The sequence below is a fragment of the Rhinolophus sinicus genome, linkage group LG10, assembly GCF_036562045.2.
Source record: "Rhinolophus sinicus isolate RSC01 linkage group LG10, ASM3656204v1, whole genome shotgun sequence".
Lineage (NCBI taxonomy): Eukaryota > Metazoa > Chordata > Mammalia > Chiroptera > Rhinolophidae > Rhinolophus > Rhinolophus sinicus.
In genome coordinates, this window is record NC_133759.1 from 42,433,908 (window position 1) to 42,459,598 (window position 25,691).

Sequence of the window (25,691 nt, forward strand, 5' to 3'; positions counted from 1 at the left end):
CGGACAATGTCCCTATAGCTCCAACTTCGGAAGGTGTTGGGTGCTTCGGACTTTCTGCGTGCACAGAGGACGTTACCTCCTCAGTTCCAGCTTGGCCAGGCCTGGGGCTCTGAAGTAGAAGAGTGGGAGGGTGGATGGGCCCTTACCGCACAGATCCCGGGGGTCACAACCTTCCAGCACCATTTAATGAGTGACAATGGCCGGTAGCCAATCATGTCTTCGATGTTATCATAAAAGCGGTTACTTCCTGTCCAGAATAAAACAGACAGGCACACACAACCCAGAGAATTTTGTACAAGACTTAGAGGGAAGGTGAGGAGTGTTTGCTTTCCCCAGCCAGACACAGACAAATTGTGGCAGGGACCTTATGCACTACTGCTTAACACACTACCAAGATGTTATACCTATGTGAGGGTTTGGGATACATGCAAGAGGAGGGAGTCTGGTCTGACCTTAGGCAGTGAGGCCCAGGAAATGGAGAGGGTTTTGTGGGAGAAAGGTGGAAGGTGGTCCCTTGAGATGCAGGGCGAAGGGCTGGCTGACTTGCATGCGGGTAGGGATCAGGGCTCTGAAGGCCAGAGCCTGGCTGGGCTGCTAACGAGCAGAGTGGTCTGCAGGGTTGTCTATTTTGGAGCCAAGTTCACAGTGGGAAACATACATCATTATCGAACACAACAACCCTCATCCAACTGGATCCATCGGGGAATAGGAGGATCGGCAGGGAGGTGTTGACTGAGGGCCAGGCTCTGCACTGGCGGCTTTGCCTGCATTAGCTCCTACTTGGAGACAGGGTGATGATGATTCCATTTTGCAGATGGAAAAATTGAGTCTCAGAGGCAGAAAGGCTTGCCCCAGGTCACAGTCCCTAAGCCTGAAACCCCTCCCTGTGCTATGGGGTACAAAAGCTGGGAGGTCTCCCAACAAGTGGGACGGGCCAAGGATTCCCTGGGGGGAAGGAGGACAAGGTTGACACAGACTGAGACAGGCTACAGAGAACCCAAGTTCACCTCTGCCCGGGCACCCGTGTCCTGGGCACCGATGCAGGCCACTGCAGTCTGGGTGGGCTGAGCCTCTACTCACCATATACCCAGCCGATGCAGACGCACTCAAAGATGGCCACAAAGAGAAGGCACATCCCACTGGCAGCGTAGGAGTCAAAGAGCTGGAAGATGTACATGCCACCCTGTGGGGCAGGAGCACAGACAGAGGGGCAGAGGGATGGACAGACACATGAGGGAGCAGGGTTAGCCAGCTGGCCTCAGAAAGCACCCTCTTCTCTGCCCTGTGCCTGCCATCAGGCAGGATTCTCACCCACCAGGGCAGACTGCTTCTCCCTAGTCCCTAGAACATTGTACCCTCTGCACCTGGGAGCCCCTAAGACACCATCCTCTGGAGGTTGCTGGGATTGGGCTGGTCTACGTTGTTCCCCAATGCCAGAAATAACACAGAAAACCAGAGGCTGGAGGTTTGGGCAGCCAGCCTCAGCACTTATCCTTGATGGCTCTACCAGCCTCCCCACTGGTCTCCCTGCCTCTAGCCTTGCCCTCGCCAATCCTTTTGCACACCAGCTTTTACAGGGACCTTTCTAATGGGCAAATCCAACCATGTAACTCTGCAGTTTAAAATTACCCGTTGGCTTCCTTTGGCCTGCCAGTTGGCACCGCCCTCCTCACTTGGCCACATCTCCCCTTCTCATATGCTGTTCCCTTTTCACTTTAGGTTCCTTCAAAGCTCAGCTCAAATGCCACCTCCTCCAAGAAGCCCTCCCTGACAGCCTCATTCTTTTTTTGGGCCTCCACAGCATGATTTATAAACTCACAATTTAAAAAAAGTATTCCCCTCTCAGCTGCTCAGTTAGTGCTGAGTTCCTTCTGGGAAGGCCCACACACTGTTTCTCTTTATGTCTCTGGCCTTCATTGCAGGGCCTGGCTTGCAGTAGGTCCCTGCTAAGTGCAAACATAATTGTATGGAGAGACCGTGGGGGAGGGACTCTGAGTGTGTCCACAGCTGTGTCCCTGTTTTGGCCCAGGTGTGCAGTCAATATCTATGGGAGGCAGGAATGATGTGGGCTAGCTTCGTAATATGCAAATCTGTTGTGATTAAGTTCAGTGGAAGGCCCAGAAGGTGTGACTCAGCTGTCCATTTACAAGGCAGGCACTGTTATCCCCAATGTCATGTTCATATGGGGAAACCAAGGCACAGAGCAGTGAGAACGTTTGCTGAGAGTTATCTAGCCAGCCAGTCACGGGGCTGAGGACTGAACCCAGGTGGCCTTGGCTGCAAAGCCCATGCTCTTAACTGCCCACCACACTGCTTCAGGGGAACATAAGAAATTCTCGGCCTATTTTTCCCTAGAGCTGAGCTTTAAATGTCTATTTAAATGTCTTTAAATGACAGAGAAGATCCTGCCAGCAATTACTATGGAGGCCGAGGCCGGCACGGCCCATTTGGCAATTTGAACTTTCCCTGTGTGATCACTCACAGATATTCCTCCGTGAAGGCAGAAGGTTGGCATGTGAAGCCCAGTGGGGGGCGGCTGGTTCACAGTCTCAGGCAGCCAGTGTTGGCTCCCTGCTGGGCCCTGGGGGCTGGCAGGCACCCTTGGGCAGCCCTGAGGCCTCAGGTGGAGGGTGGGCATGAAGGCACTGTGAGCTGGCGGCGCCGGGGCAGGAGGTGCATTAGGGCCTTCCATCTGCCTCCTCCAAGCCAGACCTGCCCATGCCAAGGCCTGCTCTGGTAGCTCTGTCCCTGTCAGCCTCTTTAACACATCAGGTTAACCCTCCAATTTCTGTGTAACAAAAGACTCTACTTTGCATAATTAACCAGCACTTAATGAGGCCCTGCTCACTGCAGCCCTGGTTTTCCTGCCTGGGGAGAGGCAAGGTGGAAACTGGAAGTGCCACACCATTCATTTACTCGAATGCTGATTATCACTCCCATTAATGTGACAATGACTAGGGATGTAATAACACCAGCCACCATGCACCAGGTGCCCACCCTGTGCCAGGCCTCAAGGGCACAGAGCCAAGCAAGGCCTCTCTGTGGACCTCAGGGTCCGGTGAAGGAGACAGGTGAGCAGATGGGTCATTGTAACAGTGGGAGGGGGGCTGGGCTGAGCTTGGAACAAAGTGTGGTGGGGAAGGAAAGCAGAGGGGGCTTCCAGGAGGCAGCGGCATTCGGCTGAGAAGTAGAGGACGAGGAGGTTCAACGGGCTGACCTCAGTATCACGGCAGCTGCTCTGACTGATCGGAGCTCCCTAATTTCTGTCCATGTTTCGTATAAACCTCTTCTTGTCTTTGGGCAACAGTTGGGTTTCTTTTGTTTGTTGCTTTTTAAATTAATTTTTTGAGTACAGGGAGACAGATATCTAAGATGTCACCTTCCCAAGGTACTTTAGAAAGTATTAGACAGGATGTCTGCCAGGAGGGGGCGAGAAACATGATTTTATGAAGCAGTCTGAATGCATGGTCATGACACACCCCTCCTCACCCACAGGTCCAGCAGGGGCTGGAGCTAGAACACACAGCGCCTGAAGGTGCCAAATATCATCATGTGTGTCTATTCTCAGTGAGGCTCCAGAAAAGCCTGCTCAAACTTTAGGCCAATAAATGCAACTAGAAGATGCCCATAGGTGACACTGTTCTCTTCACCCCGAAGTTAGTGTGAGGGGTGGTCCAGGCATCCAGAATACCAGATAAACCCAGCGTTTCCCTCCGTGAGCTTTATTCCTCTCTGGCAATGAGAGTGGCAACCTTTAGCTGAGCACTTACACATGCAAGACATTGTGCTAAGGGCTTAATGACAAGTGAAAACGTTCACGTGGTTCTCACAACACCCCATTGGGAAGATGAAAAAACGGAGTCATAGAGAAGGTACTAGGCGTGGCCAAGGTCACACAGCAAGTCCATGTCAGAGCTGGGATATGACACCAGCCCGCCCAACCCTATGCCCAGGCACGCCCTCCTTGTGCTGTGCTGCTCCCCTCGCTCCCTCTGAGCACGTGACTCACCTCTGTTAACATCACAAGGCCCAGAAAATAAGAGACGACCGACAGGGCCAGGATGAGCAGCTCCCGCCGATAGCCCCTCCGGAAGACCTTGGGGTACATGTCCACCACAGCGGTCACGAGGCTTTCCACACACACAAACTGCACAGGGCAGACATGATGGTGTGAAGCTCAAGAGAAAGGCCGTCTTCGTGGTCCTGGCTCTGGCGAGCACAGCCGGCCTACACCCTGGGCTTCCTTCCCACTAGGCTTATCTTCATTCCCACACTCACTCACTGATGGAGAGTTCGAGAGTAACAGCAAGAATCCCAGCACTTACAGAGCTCCAGCCCATTGAACAGATGAGGACACTGAGGCTCAGAGAGGGGCAGTAACCTGCCCATGGTCACTCAGCAAGGAAGCGGGTCAGGACCTGAACTGGAGTCCCTGGACTCTAAAGCTGATACTGCTTCTTCCCCATGCTGCCAATCACAAGCCTATGTGCTGGGCCCTGTCCTGGGGTCAACGGCTGAAATGAGATGCAGCCCCTGCCTGGGAGGCCACACAGGAGTCCTGAGTGCTGAATGCTCTGTGGGCGGCAGGCTCTGGTCAATCTCACAAGCAAGACTTGATTTGTTCCTTCTCCAGGACTGTGACGGATCACCAGCCTATGCTTCTGGGGCCCTTTGCTCTCCTGGGTGGAGGCAAGCAGAGGTGAGCCAGCACCCAGCTCCTGTGTGGCCACTGCATGCCTCTCGGGGCCCTGGGCAGATGGTGCAGGCTTAGATGGCAGAGCTGGAGCCACTAAGCATCTGGACCCCGCCATGCTGAGACAGAGCCCGGCATGCGGTCTCCTGTCCATTTGTACCCACCCAGCCCCAATATCCCAACGCACTAACCATCCTGCACTTGCTTTTCCCTGACCCTCCTCTCTGTCCCTCCTCGGGCAGAGCAGGCCTTCCCTCTCCTCAGACCAGGCCAAACCCCTTACCCTGTGGGGCTTGTGCTTGCTTATATCTATCTCCTTACACTCATTTCCAGTGGCACAGAGGAGAGCCTCAAAAAATGTTTGATTAGTAATAATAACAATGGCAAACACACAGGCTCTGTTTGAAGCAGTTAACAGATGTTAATTTACTTACTCTCTGTGTGGTAAGTACTTCTGTAATATTATCCCTGCTTTGTAACTGAAGGCACAGAAGCCACTTGCCAAGGTCATAGAGGTATTACGTGATAGAGCCTGGGTTTGAACCAGGCAATCTTGTTCTAGAGGCTGGGCTTTAAGCATCTGGCTGCGTTGCTCAGAGGGAGGGAGAGAAGAGTACAGGATTGTTTTGCTGGTCAGCATGTGGGGCACTCCCTATCCCTGGAGCCATGTATTGGCCCCAAATCCTTTCTGACTTATTCTACCTCCTCAGGAAAGGTATTGCCCTCCTAATTATACAATGGGACTATAGCACAGAGAGGGGAAGTGACTAGCCCAGAGTCACACAGCTGGCAAGAGTCATGGGGCTGGGCCTCAAATCCAGCCCTACCTGACTCCAAGCCCAGGCTCCTAGCCGCCAGGCTGCCCTGCCTCTTCGGCAAGGCTCACTGTGCTCATCAAGAGACATCAGAGCACGTGCAGGAAGAGGCACACAGACCTGGGTGTATGTCCCTGCCAGTGACTCAGCACCTCTGAGCCTCAGTTTCTTCATCTGTAAAATGAGGATAACAAAAAGGGCCCCCAGCCTGTGTAGTTACCATGACAAAGAGCTGGGGACGTAGTCCAGGCACAAAGCAAGTGTGGGGGTAAGCAGAGCAGCCAGCCCCCTCCAGGCCCAGCCCCTGACCCCCCCTTGCAAACCGAGCACCTCAGCCCAAATGCTGGCCTGGTTCAGCCCAGTGACTTGCAGTGCTGAAGCCCCATCCCCACCTCCCGCTACCCAGGCCAGCCGTCACTGTCACACACAGCAGACACCCCTCCCTAGGCCTCCGCCACAACAAAGGAGAGGAAGATTATCAGCCACAATGGAAGGGAAGATTATCAGCAGAAACACCTGGTGCTAAGCAACTCTGCTGAGCAGTTTCTGAGAAGCCATTCAGGGGAAGAAATTGGACTGGGCTGGATTGACAGACACATGGGCCATGGGGCTTGGTGCTAAGTGACTCACACAGGTCACGGGCTGGGGGCAGCCTCTTGCCAATAGACTGCAGTCTGAGAGCAGAGCCACAGGCTTTGGCTGAAGGACATTCTCGGGGGCTCTTAGGGGAGCCAGCTGCCATGGCGCAGCAGGACAAAGGGCAGGTTTCTGGGACTGAAGAGTGACTGGAGGGCACGGGATTCTGGCTGGAAAACCAGGGAGACGACTGGGAGGGTAGGCAGGGTGAGTTTTACACTGTGAAAGGATGTAAGTGCATGCATTTGTGTAAAGGGGAAACTGCTAGTGCTAACGATACACCCTTCACTGAGGAAGGCAGGCTGCCAAGTGGAAGGTGGGTCTCAGACAGCCTTACAGGCAACTGAGAACAGGGGCAGGCGAGCGGGATGTGGCGGGAGCGGGCGGTGGTGCTGGTATCGAGGACCCATGTGGCTGCCTGGGGCATGTCATGGTGGCCCCAACACAGAGACAGAGGAAGAAAGAAAAAGGTGCTTTTCTATCGGGTTTCCCCAAAAATAAGACATGGCTGGACCATCAGCTCTAATGCATCTTTTGGAGCAAAAATTAGTATAAGACCCGGTCTTATATAAGACCTGGTATCATATCATATCATACCATATCATATCGTATCATATTGTATCATACTATATCATACTGTATCATACTATATCATATTATATCATATTATATATTACATTATATATTAGACCTGGGTCTTATATTAATTTTTGCTCCAAAAGACGCATTAGAGCTGATGGTCCGGCTAGGTCTTATTTTCGGGGAAACACGGTATATCTCTGTGTCTTCCAGGATTTGGTTAAGACAGGGACACATGCTAGTGGGGCCCTCAGAGACCACTAACCATAGCCCACTCTCCGCTAGGCAGTGCTGTTGGGTAGAAGTCGTTTACCAGAATGGAAGTCTGTAGCAGTGTTTTAAAAACTTAAAACTTGAATTGGGAGTTGGGAATTCCAGGTAAAGAAAACAGTGTTTAGGAAGACCTGGAGGGACTAGAGCAGAGTTTGGGAGTGATTGTGGAGACCACCTGGGGATGGGAGGGTGTGCTTGGCAGGAAAGCAGGGTCAGGACAGTGGGCAGGGCTCTGATGGCCAGGGCCAGGAGGTGGCAGCTAGACTGCAGAGCCACTCCAAAGAGCAGCATCTGGCCTCCATGGCCTCCCAGCCTGGGCTCCCCCTGCCACCAGCTCCTTACCTGGCTGTCCAGGCCCAGGAAGATGAGCATCATGAAGAACAAGGTGGCCCACAGCGGGGAGAGAGGCATCATGGTGACAGCCTTGGGGTAAGCGATGAAGGCCAGCCCAGGGCCTGGAGAGGAAAGAGGGAGAGAAAGGTGCTGGGTGCAGTGCACCCCTCATTCAACTGCTACTGGAATCCATCATTTATTGGAGGGCTTTCTTTGTGCCAGGTGCGGTGCCTAATTCTCACGCAAATCACTGAAATCTCCCAGCCACCCTATGTAATGCGACTAATACTGTGATGACGGCCATTCTGTAGATGAGCAAGCAGAGGCAGAGAGAGGTAAGCCAGGGTCTGGAAAAGTCAGGATTAAAACTCAGGTTGGTCTGACACACAGACCTCCCTCTGCACAGACCTGTCTCTGCTGTTCTCACTGGGGTGGGGGTGGGGGTTATTAAAATGCATGTTCTCAGGCCCAGACCAGAAATGCTGATTTCAGGCAGTCTGTGGTGAGGCCGGGACCAGGCACACGACGATTCCAATGTAGGTAGTTTGCAGTCCAGGCCTGGACGAATGCTGTTCCACCCAGGCTGCCTCTGTCTTTGGGTTCCTTCCTTCACTTCCCAGTTCCACACTCACTCCTTTTGGCTTCTCCACCTAGAGAGCTGGGTTAGCATGTCCTCAGGTCGAGCTTTATTAATGTCAGGGGAGAGCTGCCTAATGTTCCAGCCCCGCAGCACATCAGTCAAGGGCACAGACATGGCAGCCTGACGGCTTGGGTTCAAATCCTTGTTCTTTACTGTCAGCTGCACCTCAGCTGACAAAAAAATGAGGCTACAAAGTCCCACCTAATAAGGTAGTTTTGAGGTCAGTGAGATGATGTAAACTATGGAGAAAGCACTTAAAAAGCTACATGCTAAATAAACACTAGCTCTGATTTGTTTTTGTTTTACCCTATAAGCAGCCTTACTAAAGAATAATTAACCTACAAGAAGCACTCATTTGAAGTGCACGGTACAATGAGTTTTGAAAAGAGTAGACACCCAGATGGCCACACTGCGATCACAATAGAGAACATTCCCATTACGTCCCTCCACCCTCCTACCCCCACCCGGGCTCCTCTACAATCTCTCGACCTCCATTCCCTGTCTCTGTCCTTGATCTGGGTTTTTTTTGTTTTTTCACCTTAGAGTATCTTTGCTCATCTTACCTAAGAGTGGAATTGCTGGGTTTTATGGCAATCGTATGTTTAATTTTCTAAGAAATGCCAACTGATTTTCAAAGTAGCAGTGCCATGTTACATTCCTACCAGCAATGTTTGAGTTCCAGTGGCTCCACATCCTTGCCAACACTTGATATTGTCAGGCTTTTAAATTTAGTCATTAAAGCAGGTGTGAAGTGTTATATATCATTATAGTTTTATTCTGTATTTCCTTGATGACTCACGGGGTGAAATGTCTTCATATATTTTTATTGTCCATTCACATATCTTCTTTTGTGAAGGGACTTTTGAATCTTTGCCCATTTTTTTTTATTGGGATGTCTCCTTTTATTGAATTGTGAGAATTCTGTATATTTGAGTTATAAATCCTTTATCAGAGAAGTGTTAATGAATATATTCTCCTGCTCTGTGGCTTGCCTTTTCATTTTCTTGTGTTTTGTGAAGAGCATAAGTAAAAAAATTTCCAATTGTTTGTTTGTTGTCCTTTCACCCTGTTACCTTACTAAGTTCAATTATTAATTTTTTCTGTATGTTTCTTTGGATTGATTTTCTATGTGGTTGATTATGTTTATGAATAAAGACAGTTTTTATTCTTCCTTTCTAATCTTAATGCTTTTTATTTTTCTTGCCTTATTGCACTCTCTAGTATATCCAGTATTATATGTAACAGGAGACAGCATATATGCTTGTTTTGTTTCTGGTTTTAGGAGAAAGCATTCAATATTTAATAGGAAATTAACATTGGTACAATACTGTTAATTAAGCTATAGACCTTATTCATATTCTAACCGTTTCTCCTTACATCCTTATTTTCTGTTCCACTATCCAATCCACGATTCCACATTGCACGTCATGGTTGCAGCTCTGTAGTGTCCTCCAGTCTGTGACAGCTCCTCAGCCTTTTCTTTCACGACCTTGACAGTTTTGATGGGTACTGGTCACTATTTTACAGAATGTTCCTCAATGTGGGTTTGTCTGATGTTTTCTCATGATTAAATAGAGGTTATGTAATTTTGGGGGGGAGGGGCAAGAAAAGCATAGAAATGATGCTGTGTCCTTCTCAGTGTATCATCATATTAGCAGGTACCTGTCAGGTAAACCTTATCACTGTTTACCTTGATCACCTGGTTAAGTTGGTACCTGCCAGTTTTCTCCACTGTTTTTCCCTTTATAATGGGTAACTATCTTGAGGGGGATATTTTGAGATTCTGAAAATATTCTGTTTCAAGCCAAACTTTTACCTGTTGCTTTTAGCAGCCATGGGTGGATCTTGCCTGCGACAACTATTCCTATGGTGTTTGCCTAATGGGGTTGCATTTTCTTCATTCCTTCTGTATTTATTAATTAGAGTCCTCTGTAAGAAAGAGCTGTCCCTTCAGAGCCATTTATTTATATACTTATTCAGTCTTTATTTCGGTATGGACTCATGGATATTTAATTTATTCTGTGTGCCATAATCCAATACTGTCATTCATCTTGCTATCTGTTCTAATTGTTCCAGGTTTCCTGTTGGGAGCTTCTTTAGGTTGATTCCTGGTCCTTTGGACATGCCTCCATCCTTTTTCTGAACATGTCCTTATTTTCTGACACTACAGAATATTCTAGCTTCATCTTGCCCTGCCCCAGCACTCAAATCAACTGCTTCTCCAAGGTTATTTTTATTGGAGAAGGGTGTTTAGAATCCAAGATCTGGCCACTAAGTATGCATATGCTCATTGCTCGTGGAATGTCATTGCTCACAGACCCTGTAAGCACACAAAAGTAGGAAATGTATGTATGTATATCTACCTGCACACACACACACACACACACACACACATTTCTGTATATATTATGTTGGTGCAAAAGTAATTGCGGTTTAAAAGGTTACAAATAATTGCAAAAACTGCAATTACTTTTGCACCAACCTAGTATTTGTATATATATTAAAACCGTGAGTCCATGCTGATACCTCCAATTCTAACATAGTTACTTCCAGCTGCTCCACTTTCCTTATTTGTAACTTCTTTCTCAAACAGTGGAAAACCTATCTCTAACTATCTATATTGACTGGTTTGTTCAGTCCTAACATACACAAACAACAGGTGCAGAATCACTAACACACACCCCTGTCCTCCTAACAAGGATGCCGTACAGTTATTTTTGTTTTCAGCCTTATAATACCCAGCGAAAATACTGTTTCCCTGAAATTTACTTAGGTTAATTCTTTTCTCCCCCCATTCCCTTAGGTGTGGTTACGTTATTCATTTGTAATGCAGTCAAGTTCATCTGTGACTGTTTGTAGTCCCTTGGGTTCCCACCCACGAAAAGTAACTATGTATTTTGGGTGGCACGTGACACATTACCCTGGTTCTAAGAGTCAGAGCTAATAAAAAAAAGACACACTCAGAGGACTGTTGCTTCCTTCTCATCCTTATACCTTATTCCTAATTCCTCCCTTCTTTCTACCCCTTTTCCACTCACTCCCTGGAGGTAACCATTTTCTTTAGTTTCTAGTTTAATCTTTCTATATTTCTTTTGCACAAATGAGTAGACATATTTTCTTATATCCCCTTCTTTCTTACATGATGGGTAGGATACTATAGATATTTGCTTTTTAGACTTTTATACATACGCACAGTTATAATTTAAATAACTATTCACAATAGTTAGTAAAAACAATTACTCATATTAGCCAAGACATGAAAACAACGTAAGTGTTCATCAATGGATGAATGGATAAAGAAGACGTGGTGTGTATGTGCAATTGACTCTTATTCAGTCATGAGAAAGGAGATCTTGCCATTTCCAACAACATGGAGGGACCTTGAGGGCACTATGCTAAGTGAAGCCAGACAAAGACACTGCATAGTACTCTTACTTATTTATGGAATCTAAAGGGAAAAAAAAATCAAACTTATAGAAACAGAAAGTAGAAAAGTGGTGGCTAGGGGATGGGGAAAATAGAGAGAGGTTGGTAGAAGGGTATAAACTTTCATCTATCAGATGGTCAAGGTCTGAGGATCTAATGTATAACATGGTAACTATAATTCTTAACACTGTATTGTATAATTGAAATTTGTTAAGAGAGTAGAACTTAAGTGTTCACACTACCTCCAAAAGACAAATATATGAGGTGATGAACATCTAAAATATCTTACAATTTTATTTGTCAATTATACCTTAATAAAGCTGAAAAATAAAATAATACCCCTAAATTTCTATTTTCTTGATTTTAAAAAATCATGAATGGGTGTTAAATTGTATCAAAGGCTTTTTCAACATCTATAGAGATGATCTCCTGATTTTTTTTTTCGTTAGATCTTTTCATTTATTTCTCTTCTCCTCTTCCCATTTGTTAGTTTTTGAATATTTGGTTGAATGTGTTTTTTCACATCCTCAGGTGCTTTTTTTAGTATATTTAATTCTCTTTGGAGTGTTGACTTAACAGTTTCTTCTACTTTATGGTTGGTTTTCAGAGAGGGAGCATGGGTCTTCATTGATATGTGGGAAATTTCTATGCCTGATTTTCTGTAGTAGCTCTGTATGGCTTGACTTTTCTCATGTTTGTGTTCATGTTCATGTTCATGTTCAAGTTCATGTTCATATTCATGGGTATTTTAACATTCCTAGCTTAACAGTGCCCTCTTCTGTCAGTATAGCAAAGTCCAGGTACTTAAGCAGGGTTTTGTTTTGATGGTGGGGGAAGGTTGAGCTCCCCCTTCCCACACCCAGAGTTTATGGTTCTCCTTTATTTTGCAGGACTTTACATTTTATCTCATTTTCTTGGTTTTCCCTTCACCATCTAGATGTCAAAGAGTGCTTCTCCCTTTCTTTTTGCCTGTTTTCTCCCCCAGAAGCTTTGTTTCTTAAAGCTGTGCCTGTCCCTTTAAATCACATATACTTTGATTCCCTCCTCTGTAGTCCCTGCTAAGGGATCTGTCTGGATCCTTTCCAGTACTTTCAGATTTAGAGTGTATTTAATCTTTCTAGCAATTGCTCCAAATCACTCTGAGGTCCCTCCATCAGCCTGTCTTCTGTCTCCCCCACAGTTTTTCTCAGTTTGCCTTTGCTCACCACAAAGCCTTGCAGCTGTGAAGGGGTGGGTGGCAGAGGGAGAGATTGTGCGCTGGGATTAGTGATTTTTCTTTTTGTGACAGTTATCTGCAGCTTCAACGTTTTCTGTCTTTACGATACACAGGAGGCATGGATTTTCTTTCTTGTTGTTTGGGGAAAATAATTTGGGATATAAGTAGCTATATAGCTGTCATTCATTGTCCTCAGATACTAAGAATTGTTACTCTTCTAATTTTTAGAAGACTGTGTAAGATTGATATTGCTTTCTTGGATGTTTGATAGAATTTACCATTGAAACCACCAGAGTCCGAAGTTTTCTTGGCAGAAAGGTTTTTGATGAGGGATTCAATTTCTTTAAAATATATAGTACTTAGTTTTTCTATTTCTTCTTGAGTCAGTTTAAATAAATTATATTGTTAAAGAAATTTGTCCATTTAATCTACATTTTCAAATACATTAGCTTGAAGTTGTTCATAATATTCCCTTATTCTCATTTCTAATGTTTGTAAGATCTGTAGCCATCTCTCCTCTTTCATTCCTGATATTAGTAATCCGTGTTTTCTCTCTTTCTTTCTTAATTCGTTTTGCTAGGAGGGTCACAAATTTTGTTATCTTTTCTAATATCAAATTTTTGAACATTTTCTCTATTGCTTGTATGTCTTACCTTTATTATTTCTTTGCTTTGACTTACTTTGGGTTTAATTTCTACTTTGACTTTTAGCTTCTTCAGATAGAAACTTAAAATTTTTACTTTAAACACTTTTTTAAATTAGGTATTTAAAATTATAAATTTTCCTGTAAGCACTTTAACTGCATCCCCTGTTTTTGATATGTTGTGTTTTCATTACCATTCAGTTAGAAACATTTCTTCTTTGACCCATGGGATATTTAGAAGTGTCTTGCTAATTTACATATACCTGGGGATTTTCTAGATACCTTTTCATTATGGATTTCTAATTTAATTCAGTGGTAGTCTGAGATTATACCGCATAAGATTTCAATCTTTTGAAGTTTACTGAGACTTATTTTATGGTCCAGTTTATGTTCTATCTTGGTGAGTATTTCATATGCATTTAAAAATAATTGTACTCTGCCGTTGTTGGGTGCAGTGTTTTATAAATGTCAATTAAGTCAACTTGGTTGATAGTATTCAGATATTTCTATCTTTATTGACTTTTTCTATACAAGCATACCTCGTTTTATTGTGCTTTGCTTTATTGCACTTTACAGGTATTGTGTCTTTTAGAAACTGAAGGCAAGACCCTCCACCAGCAAAATGATTGTGACTCACTTTATTGCAATACTTGCTTTATTACAGTGGTCTGGAACCAAACACACAATATCTTTGAGGCATACATGTACTCGCTTTATTGCAGCTGTCTGGAACTGAATCTGCAATATCGCCAAGGTACATATGCCTGTAGTTGTTCTACCATTAGTGAAACAGGGGTGTTAAAACCTCCAACTATGATTGTGGGTTTGTCTGTTTTCCCTTTTAGTCTGTCAGCTTTTGCTTCATATATTTTAAATCTCTGTTATTAGGTACAAACACTTTACGGATTGTATGTTTCATACAATCCGTAAAGTGTTTGTACCTAATAAAAACCTTAAAAGAGGATTGCCCCGTTTATAAACGTTATGAAGTGTCCCTTTTTATCTCTAGTAAACACTCTTTAACTTGAAGTCTACTCTAAGACTCATATAGTGAAGCCAGTTTCCTTATTCTTGTGTCTGCATAGTACACATTTTCCTATTTTTTTACACTTTATCTGTGTTTTTAAATTTAAAGTGTGTCTCTTTTAGACAGCTTATAGTTGAGTCTTGCTTTTTTTACTCATCTCTGCCTTTTAATTGGAGTATTTGGTCCATTTGCATTTACTATAATTATTGATATAGTTGGGTATAAGTCTACCATTTCTTATTTGTTTTGTCTCCCTTCTGGGTTTTTTGGGGGCCTTTGTTTGTTTCTTTACTCTCTTGCCCTCTTTTGGGATAATCAGTATTTTTAAATATTCATTTGTATTTCATCCATATGCTTTGTAGCTCTATTTCTTTTTATTATTTTTATTATTAAGCAGTGGGGCCAACAACATGCATCTGTAACTCATCAACATCTACCTAGAGTTACTAACATGTCGCTTTACACTGCCACCACGCATATGATACTTTCCAGTTCTAATGATCGTTCTGACACTTTCTGCCTGGAAACAGACTTTAGGACCTAACCATATCAATAATCACAAGATGCAAATAGACCAAATGCTCTCATTAAAAGACAGATGATCAGACTGAATAAAAAAGCAAGACCCAACTATAAGCTGTCTACAATGTCGACCTCCAGGAGCTGGCACCCTGACTGGAAAGGTATCAGAGAAACAGACTGAGGGACATGTGGGTAAGATTAGCAAATCTGGGATGCGGGGCTCCTAGCAGGACAAAATCTGAACCCTGCAAGAAACACGTGCTATATTCCTGGCTTAGTCTGTAGGTGTTCTGCCATCTAATTAGGTATTTTCCAGAAATCACGTCTCAGAAAGAGCCCTGGTCCTTCTGAGCAAGATGAGGTGGCTATACATCCCTTGCAACTTGCAATTTCTCCAGGTGGCAGGGGCTCCTAAGGAGGATATTGGTCTGATCCACACCTCCATAGAGGAGCCTTACCTGCTGGGCACCAGGAGCAACAGGTAGGTGAGGCACAAGAGGCCAGAGCCAGGCTGTACCACCTATGGGCTGTGGGACCTTGGGCGAACCACTTCGTGCTGTAAGCTACAGGACCCTCATGTGTAGTGGGCACAACGAAGCCCGGAACTAGTGTCCCCTGGAGTTGTGCAGGGCACATTCTGCATGGCCACGAGTGGAAGCCCCACCGAGCACCTCACAGGGGTGCTGTGAGGACTTTGTGGGGTAGCATTTAGAAAACCATCACCCTAGGGCCTGACAAGTGGGACAGAGTAAATCAATTACGGTACACCCATCTGAAGTACCACACAGCCATTACAACTCATGATGAGATCTCTGTTTGCTGAGGCAGAAAGCTCCTTATGCTTTATTGCGAATGGAAAAATGCAGCCTACAGAATATCAAGGATAATTTGTTCCAGTTTCCATCTACACAAATAGAGCTATATATGCATGGAAAATCCTGGCAGAAAAACTGCAAAGTGCTGTTGGATTTGGATTGGAGACTTTCCCTTTGTCAATATTTCCACATTTTTCTACAATAAATATGCTTTCAATGTGAAATTTATAAAAATCGAGAAAATGTATTTTTAGTCGGTTCTTTTCATTTCTATCCATGACTCCTCTTTGAGCTTTTATCTATAAAATGAAAATACAGTTCACCCTTGAACAAAGCAGGGATTAGGGCACTGACCCCCTAGGCAGTCAAAAACCCATGTATAACTTTTCACTCTCCAAAAACTTAACTACAGTCATCCCTAGGTATACGGATGGCATTGGTCCCAGGACCCCCCATGGATACAAAAACCTGTGGATGCTCAAGTCTCTTATATAAAATGACACAATGTACAAGGTCTGACAATTAACTTCACGAACTCATCCTAGAAAGAGTGTTACATACTTCATTGCTGAATATCACTATGGTCACCTTCACAGTACTCCCCTTGGGAAGTTGTGCACCAACGCCAGTGCCTAGTCCACCCTTCAAAGCAATTTTGGAACTCTTTCTGGAATGGCCATCAGAGCTGTCGTCGTATTACCCTTGATGTCCTGAATGTCATCAAAATGTCTTCCTTTCAATATTTCCTTTATTTTCAGGTAAAGAAAGAAGTCATTGGGGACCAGATCAGGTGAGTAGGGAGCGTGTTCCGATACACTTATTTGTTTATTGGCTAAAAACTCCCTCAAAGACAATGCAGTGTGAGCTGGTGCATTGTCGTGATGCAAGAGCCATGAGTTGTTGGCGAAAAGTTCAGGTTGTGTAACTTTTTCACACAGCATTTTCAGCACTTCCAAATAGTAAACATGGTTAACTGTTTATCCAGTTGGTACAAATTCACAATGAATAATCCCTCTGCTATCAAAAAAGGTTAGCAACATCATTTTGACTCTTGATTTGGACTGATGGAACTATTTTGGTCATAGACAATTGGCTGACTTCCATTGTGCACTTTGACGCTTTGTTTCCGGGTCGTATGGGTACACCCATGTTTTATCACCAGTGATAACACGGCCCAGTACATTGTCTTGCCTTTCCAAAAGGTCTTGGCAAACTTTGTCTCTCCTTTGCTTTTGTTCATCGGTGACCTCCGTTGGGACCATTTTTGCACACACCTTCCTCATGCCAAGATTTTCAGTGAAGATTTTCCTGTTTCTCTATTGATGTTTACTTGGTCTGCTATGCTTCTCACAGTTAGCCGATGATTTTGACACACAATTCAATGAATTTTTGCAATGTTTTTGTCAGTTCTGCTCATTACTGGATGCTGTGACCTCTCTTCATTAGTGACACATTCTCTCCCCTCAGAAAAACGTTTAATCCATGTGTACACTGCCATTTTTTTTTTCATGGCATTATCCCCATAAACTTGGACTAACATGTCCCTGATTTCACTTCCATTTTTGCCAAGTTTTACAAGAAATTTTATGTTTGTTTGTTGCTCTAATTCAAGCTTGGACATTCTCGTGACGGCACACAAAAAAACACAACAACAATAATGAACGCCACCCAGCAAGACACCGCCACATGTCGACATGAACACGTCTGTGAGACACCGATATACCAAGGTTATGAAACCTTACCGAGCTGTTTGTACAGTGCTGCCAATGTAAGCCCACGGTGGCAAGTTCATGAACATAATTGTCGGACCTCTGCATCTGTAGATTCCCAACCATGGATCAAAAATACTGTTTTCACTAACACTCCTAAAATGCCTATACTTCCCAAAGCAATCTACAGATCCAATGCAATCCCTATCAAAACCAATGGCATTTTCACAAAGTTAATACAAATAACCTTAAAATTTGTATGGAACCACAAAAGACCCAAAGAGCCAAAACAATCTTGAGAAAGAACAAAGATGGAGGTATCACGCTACCTGATATCAAACTATACTACAAGGTTATAGTAATCAAAATAGCACCATACTGGCATAAAAACAGACACATAGATTAATGGAACAGAATAGAGAACCCAGAAATAAACCCTCACCTATATATTCAATTAATGTATGACAAAAGAGGCAAGAATATGAGTATACAATGAGGTAAAGATAGTCTCTTCAATAAATGGTGTTGGGAAAATTGGACAGACACACTCAAAAGAATAAAACTAGATCACTTTCTTATACCATATACAAGAATAAACTCAAAATGGATTAAAGATTTAAATGTAAGACCCCAAACCATAAGATCACTAGAAGAAAATATAGGCAGTAATCTCTCTGGCATTGCTCTTAGTAATATGTTTTTGGATATATCTCCTTGGTCAAGGGAAACAAAAGAAAAAAATAAACCAATGGGACTACATCAAACTAAAGAGTTTTTGCACAATGAAGGAAATGATCAACAAAAAGAAAAGACCACCTAAAGAATGGGAGAAGATATTCACCAATGATACATCTGATAAGGAGTTAATATCCAAAATATTAAGGAACTCATACAACATAAAAAAAATCTGACTGAAAAATGGGCAGAGGACCTGAATAGACATTGCTCTAAAGAGGACATACAGACGGCCAATAGACATATGAAAAAATGCTCAATATCACTAATCATCAGGGAAATGCAACTTAACACCACAGTGACATATCTTCTCACAACTGTCAGAATGGTTGTCATAAATAAATCAATAAACAACAAGTGTTGTTGAGGAAGTGGAGAAAAGGGAACCCTTGTGCATTGTTGCTGGGATTGTAAATTGGTGCAGCCACTATGGAAAACAGTACAGAGGTTCCTCAAAAAATTAAAAATAGAACTATCATATGACTCAGCAATTCCGCTTCTAGGTATGTATCTGGAGAAATCCAACACTAATTAAAAAAGATATATGCACCCTTATGTTCACTGCTGCAATATTTACAATAGCCAAGATACGGAACCAACCTAAGTGTCCATCGATAGACAACTGGATAAAGAAGAGTGGTACATATGTACATAAAAAGAATGAAATCTTGCCATGTGTGAGAATATGGATGGACCTAGAGGGTATTGTGCCGAGAGAAACAAACTCATAGGTACAGAGAACAAATTGATGGTTGCCAGAGAAGGAGGAGTGTTGGGGGGACAGGAAAAAAGATGAAGGAATTAAGAAGTACATATTGCCAGATGTCAACACAGTCATGGGGATGTACAGTATAGGGAACATAGTCAATAATATCGTAATAACTATGTATGGTGTCAGGTGGGTACTAGATTCACTAGGGTGGTCACTTTGTAAGTTATATAAATGTCTAATCACTATGTTGTATACTTGAAACTAATATAATATTGTATGTCAACTGTAACTGAAAAATGAAAAAATTAAAAAAATATATTGTTTTCGATCTGTGGTGGCTGAATCTACAAATGTGAAACCCAGGGATACAGAGGGCCGACTGTATATTGAAAAAACATCTGCTTATAAGTGAACCCATGCAGTTGAAGTACACTATATTTAAGGGTCAACTGTAGCGATAAAAAGAGTAATGACAGTGCTGTAGATATTCTATCTCACTCAGCACCTGAGGCAGGAATTAGGGTGTTCATTTCACAGAGAAGGAAGTGGATTCTCAGAGAAGGCAAAGCTCCTGTAGAGAAGGCAACGTTCCCTCCCCATGGGGCTACCCTGCAGTTCAATGTGTGGAAGGAGCACGGAAGTTTATAAAGTGCCAGGTGCCCTGCCCACAGTGAGCAGAGGATGGCATGGTCACAGCATGGACTCTGGAGCCAGATGGCCTGGGTTTACCCAGCTCTGTCCCTTTGAGCTTGGGTAATCTTGGGTAAGTGACCTCACTTCTCTGAGCCTCAGCTTCCTCATCTGTAAAATGAGGGTAGCAGCAGTGTCACCTCAAAGGGCTAAGCCAATGAACACATGAGACAGCTCTTGTCCAGAGTAGCCACTAGATGATTGACAACTTTGATCATATTAATATCCTCTGGTCTAGCTCGGATTCCTGATTTCAGCAGGGATTGTTTCAACCGTGTTTCCCTGAAAATAAGACTGAGCCAGGCCATCAGCTCTAATGGGTCTTTTGGAGCAAAAATTAATATAAGACCCCATATTGTATTATATTATTATGTTATATTATATTATATTACATTACATAAGACTCGGTCTTATAGTATAGTAAAATAAGACCAGGTCTTATATTAATTTTTGCTCCAAAACACCCATTAGAGCTGATGGTCCAGCTAGGTCTTATTTTTGGGAAACACGGTATCTCTGACACAGCATCCAGAGGAAGCTGGACCCTAAGTGGTGACAGTGCAACTCAACAATCAGCGTCCTGCGCTGATGTCCACACCCCCCACCCTGCCTGCTTGGTGTGCCTGCCAGACAAAAACAGCCTCATCCCAGACCAGAGTTCTCAACAGAGGCAGTGTGGCCGCAGGGGTGCTTGGGATTATCACACTGAATGGTGGCATGACTTGCATTGAGTAAATACAGGCCAGAGAGGCCAGGCTCCCTGGGCTGCTCTGGATAAATGTCCCACCAGACATTTTTGTAGGTGAAAAACCTATTTAGACTCATCTGAGATTAGAATCCAACTCTGTCATGTAAACAAAAACTATTTTTGTTCTTTTTAATATGCACTGAATTTCTCCATAATTCAAACACCATGTGAACCCAGGGAAGCATTACCACCATTGTACACAATCTCCTCAGCAACAGTAACCCTGCCTGTGGTGCATCGGATACAAACATGCATCAATCTGTACTTAAGAATGTCACACTCAGAGTGATTCTGCATCTAGAAAAGGGAAAGGGAGAGAGAGGCGCTTCAAGCAGTGGCCTCAGCATGTGCAAAGGCTCTGGGGTGGGAGGGAGGGAGCTATGTCATGGAAGTGCAAGCAGGCCACTGCGATGGGGCAGAGTGAGTGTGGGTGAGGCTGGGGAGGCCGCAGGAGCTGGGCAATACAGGGACTTGGGGCCGTGCTCTATGAGTCCAGCACTGTAAGAGGCCAAGAAAGGCTTTTCCTCAGAGAAGGACATGTGCAGGTTTGCACTGTCAAAAACAATAAATAAATAAAATCACTGTGCAGGGCAGCGCATGGAAAGGAAGGGTCACTAGTGGAGGCAGGGAGGCCATGAGAGGTCCCTGCAGTCACCCAGGTGAGTGGTGACGGTGGTCTGGGCTGGTGGGGAGCCAGGGGTGCTGGAGGTAAGTAGCGTGGCAGTGAGGAGGCAGCATCTACACAACTCGAGGCTGCCTTGGATTCAGGAGTGAGGAGGTGTCAAGGTTTCCCTCCCAGGTAATTCGCAGGATGCGGGTTTGAGGATGAAGGGTGGGACCACCTTGATACCTGACCCAAGAGAAAAATGAGCTGAGAAGGAAGATAATATTTTCCTTGGAACCATCACCTGAAGCCTCCCCCACTTTTGGCACTTACCTGACTCTGCCACCTCGGCAATGGGCACCCCCTGCTCATATGCCATGAAGCCCAGGACTGAGAAGATGGCGAAGCCAGCCACAAAGCTGGTGCCGCTGTTCAGGCAACAGAGCATGATGCAGTCCCTGCAGGGAAACATGGAGAGGGGCTCGGGTCAGAGTGGCTGGAATAGGCACACTTCTGGAACATTCTGTCTGAATACCATGGCCGTCCTGTGGGGGCAGGCAGGGCACTGAGGGCACGGAGAGCACCATTTGCCTGATGAAGCCCTGGTGGTTCAGAGAGGTGAGGCGGTGGCACATGGTCACACAGCTCCTGCTGCACTTTTGGAAGACAAGGTGGGTCACAGAGCAGAAGCAGAGAGAGGGAATGGGAGGGAGGGAGGCTGCACAACTAGTGAGAAAACACCTGGAAACAAACCAACGCTCCTCCAAATCCCTGGTAGGAGAAAACACCAGGGACAGCAAGAGAGAACTGATTTCTTGGGAGCTCAAACAAGGAAGGCAGGAGAAGCCCCTGAGACATGGCTGATCACGCAGGGGAGGACCAGGGGCTTCACACTGGAGGGTCTCCACAGCCTCGGGAGGAGACACCTGTCCGCCCAGTTCGCTACCAGAGCAGCACTCCACAAACCTCACTGCTCAGTCCTTGCAGTGCAGCTTCGAGGGAGCAGCCCTTCCAGGGCAGGTCCGTCATGGAGAGATTTATCAGAGCAGTGACTGTCCCCTGACCTTGCGAGGGGCTCACTAGCAAAGAAGTGCTGGCAAAAAGCCATGACGCAGGAACACTCAGACTGCAGATGACTTTGCTGAGATGAAGAAGAGTCCTCTCAGGCTCTGCCTTCTCTCAAGGCCAAGACAGGGGATGAGCCTCTCAGGATCTCAGCCACGGCAAATCGTGCTCTTGGGAGTTAGTCTTACACCACGAGTGAAGCCCACTGCAAAGGAAGCAGCTCCCAAGTGGCCTGTCCAACACGCTGCCCAAGGCATGACGAGCCTGGAGTGTCCCGGCAGCGGGGGTCAGCAGCCTCTGCTCACCCTAGTGACCAGGAACTTGTTACCTCCTTCCACGGTGCTTTCCCCTTGCCCGACGGTTCCTGCTGCTTACAGGCTAAGAACTTCCTCATGTTGTGTTTGACCAAGACCCGCCTTCTCCGGTAGGTTTTAAGTCTACCCTCCCAGGTAACCTGGAGCTCCTTTTGGCTTGGGAGATCTGAAGACAGTGGCCCTATATCCCCTTGAGGTCTTTTCTCTCAGTTAAATGTCTCAGTTCCCTTACCAGTTCCTCATCCTGCTTATGGTCTGTGCTACACTCCAGCCTGTCCAGCCACTCTTCAAATGTCACATCCAGGACTGAGCACTAGACTCAAGAACAGAGTAGGACTCTCATGGCCTCTTCTCCTGATACCATACGTTTTGTAATACAGCCACAGGGAACTAATGTTGGTGACTATAACACCCTGCAATGACTCTGGGAATCAAGGGCGGAGTGGAGAGAGCATTGGACCCGTACTTGGGAGACCTGGGTTCCAATTCTCCCGCAGTATCTTTGCTCAGGGCCTGATCTCACCAGCTATAAGACAAGGTGCTCAGGAAGATCAAATCTATTTCATCTTTGGCCCTGTAACAGATGGCATCATTTTCCAGCAAGTAGTCACTCTCCCTACCTTCTTCCTTGAGGTGGAGTACAACTCTGTGCCCCACAGACTTCGGTCTTAATCTGTGACTTGCTTTGGCCAACTGATATTAGCAGATGTGATATAAACAGAGGCGCAAGTGGATTTGTCCTTTATCCTTTCTGTGAGTTGCTATGAGAACTTCCCCAGGGGAGCTGCTGTTCCTGTAGCCAGGACCTCAGAATGTACACACATAGACCAGACTTAAGCCGGGCGTGGACCTTGGAGACAAAACCACACAATCCACAGTGCAAAACAGAGCTTCCTCAGCTGACCAGCAGACTTGGGAGCAATAAAAACAAATGCTTGCTTTGGTAAACCACTGAGTTCTGGGGTTGTTTGTTACACAGCATTATGGTGGCAGTGAGTGACTGATACAGCTTCCTTTAAAGAACTCTTCTGGCACTGTAGACAGAATGGGCTGGTAGACCTGAGGACTTTTTCTGCAAGCCTGATGCATCCCATCTCAAAAGGAAATTTACCTCACCCAGGTAAGTGCAGAGTTAGTCCTAAGGTTGAGATAAATCTGTTCCTCGTGTCTGCTTCCTGACCCTAACTTATCTAACAGTGGGGAACAAGGTGGTACTGATAAGGACAGCGTTTCTCCATAGCCTCTACATTCTGGAATTCTCCCATATAATTTAGATCTGTAATGTGTCTAGTCCTCTGCTAGGGTTTCTTGAACACTGTGTCACCGAATCCCGAGGTTCAGGGAGGCGTGTCACACATTCAAGGTTTCACAGTCAGCTGGTGGTGAAGGTGAGACGTGCATCCATTTATCTTAGACACTAAAGCTCATGAATTTTCTAGGAGTCACACAAAAAGGATGCTCCCTAAGAATCTAGACTTCCAAATCCTGACATGTGGACAATTATCTCTGAACATCTGTATGGTTGCTGCAAAACAAATGTCCCTTATTGCAAAGCCCCCATCTTCCCAAGAGGCTTCTCACACCAAAGACAGGCTCTGGGCAAACCTGAGGTCCCTTCCAGCCCTGTGTCCCACACCCCTGCCCTCAGAGCACCCACACCTTCAGGGGACGATGCTTAGCTATCTGCCTTCTGAAGTGAGGATTTCCCTGCTGGGTTTGCTCAGTCTCCATTCCTCTAATTCCTTCCCCACAGGGCACCTTCTAGGTGAAAAGCTTATGTAACAAGCGCTTTGAAGTTGGCAGCAGTGAGCCAGTTTTAAAGACCTCTAGAAGCTATTACGCTGTCAGAAAAGAGGGTACTAATTTACTCCCTCTGAGTTGGGAAGACCTGTTCTCGGAACAATTTGGAAAAGGAAATGAAACGAGCCTTTGGATTTGGCAATGTCACCTAGGCGATAAGGTTTCTTCTGCGGATGGGTGGTGGAGAAACCTGCCTGTTGGACGGAAAGCAGCAGCCAAGCACCTCCACCCATGTGCTTGGTGGGGAGGAACATTGCCACCGCCCCGAGACACAGCCTGACGACAAGGCAGTTGTGGCCAGTTCCTCGCCACCTGCTGTAGTTGGGAAAAAAGGGTCACCCCTGTTAGTGAGGAGCAGGGGTACAGGCACCAGAAAGGCCCAGGTTCAAAGCCTTCTTCTATCATGGGCAATGTGAACACGAGCAAAGGACGTACCCTTGGGACTCAGTTTCTTCATGTGTATAATGTCCCTCTCTTCCGTACATGGCAGCCAACACTCGACTAGGCTGGAGGGATGGTGGTGAACACGAAGATGGCGCCCACGTCCTCATGAGCTGACAGCCCAGCTGAGGTGATGGACAGAGGGCCTGCGCTGACCGCTGGCTGCTGGTGTGCTGACAGCTGCATGCGGACAGCAGCCCTCTCCGTTCTCCCAAGGGGGTCACACTCAACCTAGATCTGAGGGCTGGCTGCTGTGCCGCTCGCCCTGCCCCGCTGCCTTTCTCTTCTGGTCCACGGCTACCACTTTTTTATTGTGGATGATAGAGGGCTTTCCCTCTCATTTCCCAGACCCACTTCCCTGTGAAGCTATGAAGGTGGAACAGGTCTTAACGACAACCTGGTCTGACCTTCCACCTCTCTAGGACGCCTCTGTCCAGCTGTACCTAATTACTTCTCTGCCCCAAGGTCTCCAGGAACAACAGAACTTGCTGTCTAATGAGGATTGGATTCCACAATAGATTTTCTTTTCAGCATGTTGGACTTTGCACTTTCACTTCCTCAGTTTCCCCAAGTCACAAACTACAGCCTGGGGCTGTGCCATTGCGGTCTGTATCTCCCAAGCGACTGATTTCAGTGCCTCTAATGGCAGACACACAATGCCACATGGCTGACTTAACAAATGGGTTAATGCAGTAATCAGCAAACTAGCTTTTAGAGAGGACACTGCAGAGCATTGGGGTGGGGGTTGGGGACTTTGGCCAGAGTCCAGACTTTACCATATCTAGCTGGGGGGCCACTTCCGTGAGCCTCAATTGCCCAATCTCAAAGATGACGATAATGTGGGAGGAGCTTTATCACAGACTAAAGTTCTTTTGATTGATCTCACTTAAGCCATACAACCAAATTCCTGTCCCACCAGTGGAGTGTGACGTGGCCTCCTCACTACATCATGACGTATATCAAATAGGGTTTGGTTTTCAGACACGGCCAATTTGCTAGTTGAGGAAAACACTCTCATTATTTTAAGAGTGTGTTGCTGATTTTTCTATCGATGCTTTAGTGTTTTTCATATTGATCTATTTGTATTCTTTACATATTATGGACATAAATGTTTTAAGTATTATATTACATGTTGTTAGCATGCCCTTTAATTTTATAGATAATTTTTCTAATTTTTGCAGGGGGAGATATACTACAGAAAAGTATGTAGATAATATTAGTATTAACTTGATTTTTAAATTATAAAAGCAGTATG

General features: G+C 45.4%; 1 protein-coding gene across 3 annotated transcripts in view; it reads right to left on the reverse strand.

Moving 5' to 3' along the window:
- Positions 1–25,691, reverse strand: part of SLC6A11 (solute carrier family 6 member 11) — a 126,451-nt gene that overhangs the window by 7,291 nt on the left and 93,469 nt on the right. For 2 of the 3 annotated variants that reach the window (XM_019732652.2, XM_019732651.2), the window contains exons 8-12: positions 21,150–21,274; positions 7,339–7,451; positions 4,010–4,147; positions 1,081–1,183; positions 147–247 (exon numbers count right to left, since the gene is read on the reverse strand). In XM_019732652.2, coding sequence (XP_019588211.1) covers positions 147–247; positions 1,081–1,183; positions 4,010–4,147; positions 7,339–7,451; positions 21,150–21,274 — 580 coding nt within the window. The remainder of the gene's footprint in view (positions 1–146; positions 248–1,080; positions 1,184–4,009; positions 4,148–7,338; positions 7,452–21,149; positions 21,275–25,691) is intronic. The other variant, XM_074312988.1, reaches the window with a different exon arrangement.